Raw genomic sequence first — 13,521 nt, 5'->3', positions numbered from 1 at the left:
AAGCAAGATGGTCACCATTATTGCAAGTAACTTTCACTTCCAGGTTAAATGAAATGAATTGATATTACACCAGGTGTTCAGGTTAACATTCGAAACCATGTCACCAAGGCATTAGCCTGATTGTTAGCCCAGTGACAGAGCCATCTCCCTGCAAATTCCTTAGTTTCACCTTGTATGGGACTAACAACTACTTTAGCTACTCTCCTCCTTTTTGTAAAAATACGTTGTTAGCTTTTTTTAATGTCTCTTTCAAATTTACTTCAACGCCCTCATTTCTCCATCTTTATTATTCGGTTTATTTCTGGGATTGGGTTTCTATTTTGATCGTTGTCACAAAGAAAATGGGTTGGATAAATCCTTGAAAGGGATAAAAAAAATGTAATGAAGGAAATATGGAGCAGGGAGGCAATAAAGACTATGCACACTGCCCTTAGAAAATATCAGCACATGCTCAACTTATCTTTGAATACATGTAGTATTTTTATTTTTTATTCATTAGTAGGATTTGAGCGTCACTGGCTGGTCAGGATTTATTGCCCATCCCTAGTTGCCCTTGAGAAGGTGGTGGTGAACTGCTTTCTCGAACTGCTGCACTCCATGTGGTGCAGGTACACCCACAGTGCTGTTAGGGAGAGAGTTCCAGGATTTTGTCCCTGTGGTGTAGGTACACCCACAGTGCTGTTAGGGAGGGAGTTCCAGGATTTTGTCCCTGTGGTGTAGGTACACCCACAGTGCTGTTAGGAAGGGAGTTCCAGGATTTTGTCCCTGTGGTGTAGGTACACCCACAGTGCTGTTAGGGAGGGATTTCCAGGATTTTGTCCCTGTGGTGTAAGTACACCCACAGTGCTGTTACGGAGGGAGTTCCAGGATTTTGTCCGTGTGGTGTAGGTACACCTACAGTGCTGTTAGGGAGAGAGTTCCAGGATTTTGTCCGTGTGGTGTAGGTACACCCACAGTGCTGTTAGGGAGGGAGTTCCAGGATTTTATCCATGTGGTGCAGGTACACCCACAGTGCTGTTAGGGAGGGAGTTCCAGGATTTTGTCCCTGTGGTGTAGGTACAACCACAGTGCTGTTAGGGAGGGAGTTCCAGGATTTTGTCCATGTGGTGTAGGTACACCCATAGTGCTGTTAGGGAGGGAGTTCCAGGATTTTGTCCCGGTGGTGTAGGTACACCCACAGTGCTGTTAGGGAGGGAGTTCCAGGACTTTGACCCTGTGGTGTAGGTACACCCACAGTGCTGTTAGGGAGGGAGTTTCAGGATTTTGTCCCTGTGGCGTAGATACACCCACAGTGCTGTTAGGGAGGGTGTTCCAGGATTTTGACCAAGCGACAGTGAAGGAACGGCTGATATATTTCCAAGTCAGAATGGTGAGTGACTTGGAGGGGAACTTCCAGGTGGTGGTGTTCCGAAATATCTGCTGCCCCTTGTCCTTCTAGATGGCAGTGATCGTGGTTATGGAAGATTCTGTCGAAGGAGCCTTGTGAATTCCTGCAGTGCATCTTGTGGAGGGTACACACACTGCTGCTACTGTGCGTCGGTGGTGGAGGGAGTGAATGTTTGTGGATGTGGTGCCAATCAAGCGGGGCTGCTTTGTCCTGGATGGTGTCGAGCTTCTTGAATATTGTCCGAGCTGCACTTATCCCGGCAAATGGAGTATTCCATCACACTCCTGACTTGTGCCTTGCAGGTGGTGGGCAGGCTTTGGGGATTCAGTAGGTGTGTTACTCGTCACGCGATTTTTAGCCTCTGACCTGCTTTGCAGCCATAGTATTTATATAGCTGGCCCAGTTCAGTTTCTGATCAATGGTAACTCCCCAGGATGTTGATAGTGGGGGATTCAGTGAGGGTAATGCCATTGAACATCAATGGGTGATGGTTGGATTCTCTCTTGTTGGAGATGGTCATTGCCTGACGCTTGTGTGGCACGAATATTACTTGCCACTTGTCACTCCAAGCCTGGATATTGTCCAGGTCTTGCTGCTTTTGGACATGGACTGCTTCAGTATCTGAGGAGTCGTGAATGGTGCTGAACATCGTGCAATCATCAGCGAACATCCCCACTTCTGGCCTTATGATGGAAAGAAGGTCATTGATGAAGCAGCTGAAGGTGGTTGGGCCGAGGACACGACCCTGATGAACTCCTGCAGTGATGTCCTGGAGCTGAGATGACTGACCTCCAACAACCACAACCATCTTCCTTTCTGCTAGGCATGAAACCAGCCAATGGGAGTTTGCCTCCTGGTTCCCATTGACTCTAGTTTTGCTAAGGCTTCTTGATGCCACACTCGGTCAAATGCTGCCTTGATGTCAAGGGCAGTCAATCTCACCTCACTTCAGGAGTTCAGCTCTTTTGTGCATGATTGAACCAAGGCTGTAACGAAGTCAGGAGCTGAGTGGCCCAGGTGGAAACCAAACTGGGCGCCATTGAGCTGGTTATTGCTAAGCAAGTGTCGCTTGATAGCACTGTTGATGACCCCTTCCATTAGTTTCCTGATGACCAAGAGTAGACTGATAGGGCGGTAATTGCCCAGGTTGGATTAGTCCTGCTTTTTGTGTACAGGACATACCTGGGCAATTTTCCACATAGCCGGGTAGATGCCAGTGTTGTGGCTGTACTGGGACAGCTTGGCTAGGGGCACGGCAAGCTCTGGACCACAAGTCTTCAGTACTATTGCTGGAATATTGTCAGGGCCCATAGCCTTTGCAGTATCCAGTGGCTTTAGCCATTTCTTGATATCACGTGGAGTGAATCGAATTGGCTGAAGACTGGCATCTGTGATGCTGGGGACCTCCAGAGGAGGCCAAGATGGATCATCCACTCGACACTTCTGGCTGAAGATTGTAGCAAATAGTTCATCCATATCTTTTGCGCTGATGTGCTGGGCTCCTCCATCACTGAGGACGGGGATATTTGTTGAGCGTCCTCCTCTCATGAGTTGTTTAATTGTCCCCCACCATTCACGACTGGATCTGGCAGGACTGCAGGGCTTAGATCTGATCCGTTTGTTCTGGCATCGCTTAAGTCTGTCTATCAATTGATGCTTATGCTATTTGGCACACAAGTAGTCCTGTGTTATAGTTCCACCAGGTTGACACCTCATTTTAAGGTATATCTGGTGCTGCTCCTGACATGGCCTCCTGCTTTCTTCATTGACCCAGGGTTGATCCCATGACTTGATGGTAATGGTAGGGTGGGGGATATACCGGGACGTGAGGTTACAGATTGTGTTCGAGTACAATTCTGCTGCTGCTGATGACCCACAGCGCCTCATGGATGCCCAGTCTTGAGTTGCTAGATCAGTTCGAAATGCATCCCATTTAGCACGGTGGTAGTGCCACACAACACAATGGAGGGTATCCTCAATGTGAAGGTGGGACTTCATTTCCACAATCACCGTGCAGTGGTCACTCTTAGCAATACTGTCATGGACAGATGCATCTGCAGCAGGCAAGTTAGTGAGGATGAGGTCAAGTATGTTTTTCCCTCTTGCTGGTTTCTTCACCACCTGCTGCAGACCCAGTCCAGCAGCTATGTCCTTTAGGACCAGGCCAGCGCGGTCAGTAGTGGTGCAACCGAGACACTCCTAGTGACGGACATTGAAGTTCCCCCACCCAGAGTACAGTCTGCACTCTTGCCACCTTCAGTGCTTCTTCTAAGTGATGATCAACATGGAGGAGCACAGATTCATCAGCTGAGGGAGGGCGATATGTGGTAATCAGCAGGAGGTTTCCTTGCCTCTGTTTGACCTGATGCCATGAGACTTAATGGGGTCTGGAGTCGATGTTGAGGGATCCCAGGGCAGCTCCCTTCCCACTGTATACCACTGTGCCTCCACCTCTGCAGTGTCTGCCCTGCTGATGGGACAGGACATGCCCAGGGGTGGTGATGGTAGTGTCCGGGACATTATTTATATGGTATGATTCCATGAGGATGACTATATCAGGCAGTTGCTTGACCAGGCTGTGAGACAGCTCCCATAATTTCAGCACTCACCCCCAGGTGGTAGTGAGGAGGACTTTCCAGGTCCAACAAGACTGAGATTGCCGTTATCGTTTCTGGTGTCTCGGTCAATGCCGAGTGGTCCATCCAGATTTATTCTTTTTTTGTGTTTGTAGCCGTTTGATACAACAGAGTGTCTTGCTAGGTCATTTCAGAGGGTACTTAAGAGTCAACCACATTGCTATGGGCATGGAGTCAAACGTAGACCAGGTAAGGATAGCAAATTTTCTTCCCTGAAGACATTAGTGAACCAGTTGGGTTTTTATAACAGAATAAAATCGACAGCTGTTAAATGGTCACTAATAGACTTTTTGGACCCAAATTCCACTATCTGTGAGGCGGATTTGAACACAGGCTCCCAGAGCATTACCCTGGATGTAATCTGGTGATAAGACCACTTCATCACAGCCTGCCTCTATAGCGCCTGTGATTCTACATCTCCTAGATAGACATCTAGAAGGGAGCCAGCAGGTACCACTTGTGCTGAAACAATTAAATCTCTCCTTTGGTTACACAACTAAATCTGGGTTACCCTGCTGAAATATCTATATATATATATAGTAATTTTTCTTCAATCACTCCTTTGCTTTGTGCTTGGCATAGTCAAAAGAGATTAATCCTCTACTGGATGGTCTAAGCACTCAAACCCTAGGTCACTCTTCCATACGGAGACATGGGGTGAGAGAGGTGAGTGTTCGGGTGCATGGAAATGAACAGAAGAGGCTCTGCATCGCCATCATCGGAAAGTTCCCAGACCAAACCAAGATCTTCCTGATCTGACTTCATCGGGCACTGCAAGATCTCAGAGTTAATCGAGTTTGTCATCTCACCCTGCGCTTCCCAGACACTTGACGGTATTCTCGCCCTGACATTCCTCCCAGAGATAACCAATTTCCCCCAACTTCGACATAGTTGCCCTAGTATCGAGTGTATACCATTGCACACTGCATTCCTATCTGAGTAAAAATGACTTTCACTGTGACACTCTACTTCCTGTCTTCCGCTCCCCTTCCGCTCCTCCCCTCTGCTCTCCTCCCCTCCTCCCCTCTCTCCCTCCCCCTCCTCCTCCTCTCCTTCCCTCCCCCTCCCCTCCCCATCATCAGGTCTTAGCCGTGACACAGATGTCTGTTTTAATCGTACAGGCCTCATCACTGTCGCCAAACATGTTATGCAGCATCTCACCAGATCATGTTTGGAATAATGTAAGGTACACTACCTCCACGGACCCTCTCCACTGCTAAGCACCTTTCCTTCCATCTGTTTAGCCATTTGAAAGACACGAAGAGCCGGTTATCCCCATGATTAACCTTCCCAATGGGTATCCATCCTCAGTTAAAAAGTTAAGATGCGTAGAAGGCAATGCGACGGAGTAAAAGAAGCTTAAAACCAGGGTTCTGATTGGTCGACCATTATAACTACCCTATCAATGTTTACGCCCACTTACTCAATGGAAATGATAACCGGACTTTTCAATTATAGGTGGCTGAACAGCTGAACTCTGACCTAAGATCAGGTGGTCACAAACTTTACCAATTTGCTGATACCTCATGACTATAGATCGCAAGCATTCATTCAACAGACTTAATTATTGTCACTGATACAAATGAGGCTCATCATACCTTTGAATATCCAGTGGTGAGTCATTGGCACTAAAATGGAGGGGAAAAATGAACAATATAAGTTATCCAGGACCATATTCAATGTTGCATAAGAAGTGCAAAGTTGTGGACTGGAGGAAGCAATAAAAGTGGGATATAATTCCATGGGAACACAGAAATAAACTGTGTGGCGTTTGGCTCCATGTTACACTTCCCACCAGATATGTGGCGCTATTAGATATGAACATGCACAAAGTGATGGACATGCGCGGTCCATTCGGCATTTTCCAATCAGCTGCAAAATGCTGTTCTCGCTCCTCGAGCGGAAATAAGGATATGGAAACTGACCAGTGAGAAATCTATTGTGTTGAAGTAAACCGATACACGCATATTTCATATAAAAACCGAAACCATTTTGATGGAAACTCTCTGTCTGCCTCTCGTTCTCTCTATCCCTTTCTCTCTTTCTCCATTTCTCTCTCTCTCTCTACATTTCTCTCTAGCCTTTTTTGCCTCTCTTTCTGTCTCTCGTTCTCTGCCTCTCTCTCTCTCCAGCTTTCTCTCTCCCTATCTGCCTGTCTTTTCCGTTCTCTGCTTCTCTGCATATTTCATTATCTCTCTCCCTCTGTCCGTCTCTTTCTCTCTCTCTCTCTTTCTCTCTCTCTCTCTTTCTATCTCTGTCTCTTTCTCCATTTCTCTCTCTCTCTTTCTCCCTTCCTCTCTTGCTTTCTCTGCCTGTCTCTCTCACTCACTGTATTTCTGTCCGTCTTTCTCTCTCTTTATCTGTCTGTCATTTTCTTTCTGCACCTCTCTGCATATTTCGTTATTTCTCTCTACCTCTCTCTCTCTCCCTCTTTCTCTCTCTCCCCTTCCATCCCTTTCACTCTCTCTCTCACAAACACACACTCCCTTTTTCTTCCTTTCTCTCTCTCTCCCTCTGTCTCTTTCTCTCTCTCACTCTCTGCATTTATCTCTGTCTTTCTGTCTCTCTATCTGTCTGTCCTTTTCTTTCTGTACCTCTCTGCATATTTCATTACCTTTCTCTACCTCTCTCTCCCTCTTTCTTTCTCTCCTTCCATCTCTTTCTCTCTCTGTCTCACACACACACACTCCCTTCCTCTCTTCCTCTCTCTCACACACACACACTCACTCTTCATCCCTTTCTCTCTCACTCACACACTCTCTTCCTCCCTTTCTCTCTCTCACACACACACACTCTTCCTCCCTTTCTCTCTCACACACACATTCTCTCTTCCTCCCTTTTTTCTCTCTCTCTCTCACACACACATTCTTCCTCCCTTTCTCTCGCTCTCTCTCACACAATCTGTCTTCATCCTTTTCTCTCTCTCCCACACACACACACACACTCTCTTCCTCCCTTTTCTCTCTCTCACACACATTCTCTTTTCCTCCCTTTCTCTCTCTCACACACACACCTTCTCGCTTCCTTGCTTTTCTCTCTCTCTCACACACAAACACACACTCTCTATTCCTCTCTTTTTCTCTATCTCACACACACTCTCTTTTCCTCCCTTTCTCTCTCTCTCTCTCTCACACAATCTCTTTTCCTCCCTTTCTCTCTCTCTATCACACACACACTCTCTCTCTTCCTCCCTTTTCTCTCTCTCACACACACACTCTTTTCCTCTCTTTCTCTCTCTCTCACACACAAAAACTCTCTTCTTCCCTCTCTCTCACACACACACACTTTCTCTTTCTCCCGTTCTCTCTCTCCCCCCGTCTCTCTCTCTTTCGCTCACATACTGCCGACAATATAGGAAATAAGATCCATTCCAGCAGTATGACTTTGGCACTGAATTGCCAACAGAACTGATCTTTTGTGAGATGTGCTGATTCGCCGGCGGATAAATGAACAGATCAGTTCAGTGGGTATGAACTGTCTATGCATTGAGTTGTTTCAATGCGATACATTTCTCATTGGCTGCGTTTCAACTCTTGCACTTCAATCCAGACTACAGCCACAATGGAAGCAATGTCCCTAGCTCAGTGCCGAGATACCCACATGTGTCAGGCAATGCTGCAAAATGGAAAAAAAAAATAAATCGAGAGCGGCCCATGATTAGTGCGTAATTATTGTTATTTGACAGCGGACAAAGATAAACTGCAGGTCTTTCAGCGAACATTCACGGGGGGAGAGATTTTCCACTCATCCGTTTGCCGACTGCATTCAACCAAAGTGATTTCTAAATGCTGCTAAAACCGTGAGCCCGGGGTTATTATAAGCACAACCGGAAAAGAAATTACTTACCAAGGCTTAGAACCTGTCACCTTCAATGTAAAATTATCTGTGGCTAATATGTTTATAAATCTCTCTCTCTCTCTCTTTGCCATCTGCCTGGTCTTTGCTGCATTTCTCTCACTCGGCTGCATTAATTCCTTTTTCGTTCTTACTCATTGATGCTTTCTCACTCTCTCAAAACCCGCCTTGCTTTCTGGCTTTGAATCTCTCTCTCCACCTCTCTCTCTCTTTCTCTGTCGCTCTTTCCGTGCCAGTCTCTCACTGGTTGTGTTTCCCTCAATCTGGCTCTCCCTTTATCTCCGTCTTGTTCTTTCTCTACCTCTCTGCATATTTCTTTATCTCTCCCTACCTCTCTCCCTTCCTTTCTCTCTCTCTCTCTCTCTCTCCCTCTTTCCCTCCATCTCTCTCTCTCCCTCCCTCCGTCTCTTCCTCCCTCTCGCACACAGGTTTCCTTTAGACACCACCCCCACCCCCTCCCCTCCCCCTCCCCTCTGCCACCCCTCTCCCTCCCAATCCCCCTCCCCCCGCCAACCCTCTCCCTCCCAATCCCCCTCCACCCCCCACCCCCTCCCAATCCCCCTCCACCCCCACCCACTCCCTCCCCTCCCCTCCCCTCTGCCACCCCTCTCCCTCCCAATTCCCCTCCACACCCACCCCACCCCTCCCCCTCCCCTCTGCCACCCCTCTCCCTCCCAATCCCCCTCCACCCCCACCCCCTCCCAATCCCCCTCCACCCCCACCCCTCCCCCTCCCCTCTGCCACCCCTCTCCCTCCCAATTCCCCTCCACACCCACCCCCACCCCTCCCCCTCCCCTCTGCCACCCCTCTCCCTCCCAATTCCCCTCCACCCCCACCCCCTCCCAATCCCCCTCCACCCCCACCCCTCCCCCTCCCCTCTGCCTCCCCTCTCCCTCCCAATTCCCCTCCACACCCACCCCCACCCCTCCCCCTCCCCTCTGCCACCCCTCTCCCTCCCAATTCCCCTCCAAACCCCACCCCCACCCCCACCCCCTCCCAATCCGCCTCCACCCCCCCCCACCCCTCCCACTCCCCTTCCCCTTCCCCTTCCCCCTCCCACTTACCTTCCCCTTCTCACTCCCGTTCGCCCTCCGCTACCCCCTCCCCTCCCCCTCTGCGTCCACCTCCCCTCCCCCATCCCCTACCACTCCACCCCCCCTCCCCCACCACCCCCACCCCCACCCCTCCCATTCCCCCTCTCCCTCCACTGACCCCTCCCCTCCCCTCCCCCTCTCCATTCACCTCCCCTCCCCCCTCCAACCCCCACGCCTCCAACACCCCTTCCCCCTCCCCTCCCACTCCCCTTCTCCCTCTTAGTGCCCCTCCCCTTCCACTGCCCCCTCCCCTACCCCCCTCTCCATCCACCTCCCCGCCATCTGGGGAGCTCAAGCACAGCAGGTGGACGAGGAGACAGAAACCCAAGGCATTGCAAATACCTGGAATTCACTTACGCAAGATTGTGAGGAGGTAGAGAGACTTCATGTCGAGCGCAGCACCCCTGGGCCGTATTCCAACCAGTCCAACTCAGGCAGTGGGGACACCAGCTTGGGCACCAGCGCTCTATTATCCCCACTCCCCCTCACCACCCCAGTACCTGAGAAGCGAAAAGATACAATCATACAGTGCAGAAGGGTCACCCTTAATGAACCAGGCCTCCCCGAGAGCACTGGGGACACAATTAGCCAGTTGGTCCCATTTCCCTTTGACCCGGCTGCTCGAGATTTGGCACCAGGGCTTTTTCGGAATGGACACTTGACACCAATTTCCCCTCAAGCATACACCCCCAGGAGCTCTGGTCTCCTCCTCACCTTCCCCCTCCCCACCCTCGCCCTCGACCAAAGTCAACATCCTAGCACTTCAAACACTCTCCCTTCCCTTCCCACATGGACCACTCGGATGCACCCACCGGTCGAGGGCAGAGCCGAGTGGAGCGAGGAGGCAGGGGCACACGTTTCTGAGCAGACATCCTAGGGTGCCTGTCTACCAAAGCAGGAAGGGGCTGCACTAAAACCAGCCCTGTGGCTCCTGCTGCTGCTGCTGCTGGTGCTGGTGCTGGTGCTGGTCACATTGTTCACACCGGATACATCCCAGCTTCAAGAGGAAACGCGAACTTACACATCTGACAGGCTACAAATAAGCTCGTTATCAGAAGTCCGACAGTTGAGCATCCAGAGCAGGAGGAGCCTCGACAAACTGCTTTCCGTGAGATTTGTTCGAACCGCAGCATTATTATCATTCATGGGATGTGACCCTTTAAGAGTCTGCCACCTGGTGGGTGGGTCTAGGGTCACATGTAGGCCAGTTCTCTAATGGGAGCAGATAGGCTTTTGCAACAACCAGCAATGGTTTCGCGGTCATCTTTACGAGGTGTTTAATTCCAGTGGACTCCAGATACGAACTTTCCCCTGGATTGTGGGTGCAGCCGGAATACCGCTACACCATCGCCTCAGAATCACAGAATCACACACACTGCAGAAGAGGCCCTTCGGCCCATCCAGTCTGCACCGACACGTCAGAAAGACCTGACCTACCTACCTAATCCCATTGACCAGCACTTGGCCCCATAGCCTTGAATGTTATGAGGTGCCAAGTGCTCATCCAGGTACTTTTTAAAGGATGTGAGGCTAACCCGCCTCCACCACCCTCCCAGGCAGCGCATTCCAGACCCTCCCCACCCTCCGGGTAAAAAAGTTGTTCCTCACATCCCCCCCTAAACCTCCTGCCCCTCACCTTGAACTCATGCCCCCTTGTGACTGACCCTTCAACTAAGGGGACCAGCTGCTCCCTACCCACCCTGTCCATGCCCCTCACAATCTTGCCCACCTCGATCAGGGTCACCCCTCAGTCTTCTCTACTCCAACGTAAACAACCCAAGTCTATCCAACCTCTCTTCATAACTTAAATGTTTCATCCCAGGCAACATCCTGGTGAATCTCCTCTGCACCCCCTCCAGCACAATCACATCCTTCCTATAATGTGGCGACCAGAACTGCGCCCAGTACTCCAGCTGTGGCCTCACCACGGTTCTATACAACTCCGACATGTCCTCCCTACTTTTGTACTGGTATGGGGCCACCTATTTGGTGGGAAGCGTAACATGGAGCCAAAAAAGCACAGTTTATTTTTGTGCCACCCATGGAATTATATCCCACTTTTATTGGCTCCTCCATTTCGCAACCCCTTACTCCTACTCAAACATGGTCCTGCCTAAGGTGACTTAATGCTCCGGTTGGAATGAGTCACATATGAAGCAGTTTGCACAGGTGCCTGGGGTCGGAAGTCACAGCCTTGAGGCCTTTGGTTGTTTGTTTTGAATTCGCCACCAAGGGAAGTGCGGATCTGCCAGTGTGGTCTGGTCACAACCCAGCGGGCAAAGGCGGGCGGCCGACAGCAGCAGGAGCTTTGAGCGCTCAACTTATCTCACACTACCATGATTAAAACGCCCATGTCCAGAGAGAGAGAGAGGAGAGAGAGAAAGAGAAGAGAGAAAGAGAAAGAAAGAGAGATAAAGAGCGAGAAATAGAGAGAGAGAGAAAGAGAAAGGGAGAGGAAGAGAGAAAGTGGAAGAGGAAGTGAGAGGAAGAAACAAAGACAGAGAGAGAAATCTATATATATATGAGAGAGAGAGAGAGAAAGAAAGAGAGAGAGGGGGAGAAAGAGAGTGAGAAAGAGAGAGAGAGAAAGAAAGAAAGAGAGAGTGAGAAAGAGAAAGATAAAAAGAAAGAGAGAGAGGGAAAGAGAGAGAAATTGAGAGAGAGAGAGACAATGAAAGGGAGAGAAAGAGAAGGATGGAGAAAGAGGGAACTAAAGAGAGAGAGAGAGAGAAGGAGAGAGATAGAGAAGGAGAGAGAAAGAGAGAAAGAGAAAGAGAGAGAGAAGGGGAGAAAGAACTGATTCGATTCATAAACTGTTGAACCGTAAGACAAGAGCTAACAGCTGCATCTGCATCAGAGAAGCGCCAAGGCCATTCCCACGCTCAGCTCACTACAGTTCACATGAAATGGCCTCTCAGAACCATTAAGCCAATCGTCTTTGAAGATAGTTTCTGAACTCTGTGAAAGCGTGCCGCTCAATACAGACATGCAGGGCATTGGAATATTGTCACCTACCCTTGGCGGACAATGTGCTCAGAAATGCATTCCTGCCATTTGTTGCGATTGCCTTGAGACATCTAAATAGCTCAGAGAGAGTTTATGAGCAGAATAACACTACCAATGTCAACATGGGCAGGTATTTAATTCCATGACCAGCACTGGGGCAAATTAGGCAAGCGAAACGCTTGCCGCATAATGTTGGCCTTTATTTTAAAGGGAATGGAGGGTAAAAAAAAGGGAGCCTTGCTAAAACAATACAAGGCACTAGTTAGACCACACCTAGAATACTGTCGGCAGTTTTGGTCCCCTTATCTAAGGAAAGAAATACTGGCATTGGGGCTGGTCCAGAGAAGGTTCATTAGGTACATCCCGGGTATGGAGGGATTTTCTTATGAGGAGAGGTTGAGTAGGTTGGGCCTGCACTCATTGGAGGTTAGAAGAATTGGAGGCAATCTTATTGAGACATATAATAGTCTTAGGGGGCTTGGCAGGGTAGATGCTGAGAGGTTGTTTCCCCTTGTGGGAGAGTCTAGGACCAGAGGGCATATCCCTCAGAGTAAAGGGTTGCCCACTTCAAACACAGATGAGGAGGAATTTCTTCTCTCAGAGGGTAGTCAATCTGTGGAATTCTTTACCGCAGAGGGCTGCAGAGGCTGGGTGGTTAAGTATATTCAAGTTTGAGACAGATAGGTTTTTAATCAGGAAAGGAATCAAGAGTTATGGGGAAAAGGCAGGAAAGCGGAGTTGAAGATTATCAGATCAGCCATGATCTCATTGAATGGTGGAGAAGACTCGAAGGGCCGAGTGGCCTACTTCTGCTCCTACGTTTTATGGTCTTCTATATGTGGAGTGCCTCTATGAGGTCTGATTGGTTTGGCCGTAGATTGTGAAGATATAGGATTAACATATCTCTGTCCTATTGGGACAGGTCTAGAACTAGTACAGAAGCTGATGTACTGGTTCAGGTCTAAGATTAGCACTGAACCTGCCCTCTTGTTACAGACCTGACCAGTCTGACTGACCTTTAATTATTAACCAGAATGTCTTATTTTGTGATGGATGTTGAGGCAGTTCTAATGGAAAATGTTTATCAATAATATCTAAACTATCAACATTGCACAGCTCAATGACTGGAACCTGTGTGTGTGTGTGTGTGTGTGTGTTTTTCCCCCCAATTGTTGATGGGTAATGATTAACATGCATGTTGTACAATTCGTTCAACTCAAAGTATCGACTATAATCTCCTACTTCTAGTCGTCTCTGCTCATCACACTAAGTCCCAGCTGTGCACAGAAATGAGATTAGTTACTGCCATTAACATAATTGTAGTGGTGTAGATTCAGGCCTGCATTGCTAAGATTATTATACTATTATTAGTAACACTATCCTACTGATACATACCCCTGTGAACGCTACTTACATTGTCGTCATGGACATGTCATTGGCCACTGCCTATGATCTTATGGCGCTGGAGTCGAGACCACGCCAGGACTCGGTGGCCAGGGAAGGTGCATTTCCCAATGTGGTCAGAGAGGTTGAGAGTCAATTT

The 13,521-nt window shown here is 49.0% G+C and overlaps 1 protein-coding gene across 6 annotated transcripts in view; it reads right to left on the bottom strand.

The window, feature by feature from the left end:
- The window catches only part of LOC121274992 (Fc receptor-like protein 2), a 64,516-nt gene extending 54,690 nt beyond the window's left edge, over window positions 1-9,826 (bottom strand). For 5 of the 6 annotated variants that reach the window (XR_005942332.1, XR_005942333.1, XR_005942336.1 and 2 more), the window contains exons 1-3: window positions 9,785-9,826; window positions 9,330-9,472; window positions 5,622-5,651 (exon numbers count right to left, since the gene is read on the bottom strand). Coding sequence is in view for 1 of the 6 variants with exons in the window: in XM_041182386.1 (XP_041038320.1) it covers window positions 5,622-5,651; window positions 9,330-9,360 (61 nt within the window). In the remaining 5 variants the exon portion in view is untranslated. Of the gene's footprint in view, window positions 1-5,621; window positions 5,652-7,869; window positions 7,933-9,329; window positions 9,473-9,784 lie in introns of those variants that run through there. The other variant, XR_005942335.1, reaches the window with a different exon arrangement.
- Between the last annotated feature and the right edge of the window lie 3,695 nt (window positions 9,827-13,521).

The sequence above is a fragment of the Carcharodon carcharias genome (assembly GCF_017639515.1).
Source record: "Carcharodon carcharias isolate sCarCar2 chromosome 39 unlocalized genomic scaffold, sCarCar2.pri SUPER_39_unloc_7, whole genome shotgun sequence".
NCBI classification, from domain to species: Eukaryota; Metazoa; Chordata; class Chondrichthyes; order Lamniformes; family Lamnidae; genus Carcharodon; species Carcharodon carcharias.
This window is presented reverse-complemented; position numbering and strand designations above follow the sequence as displayed.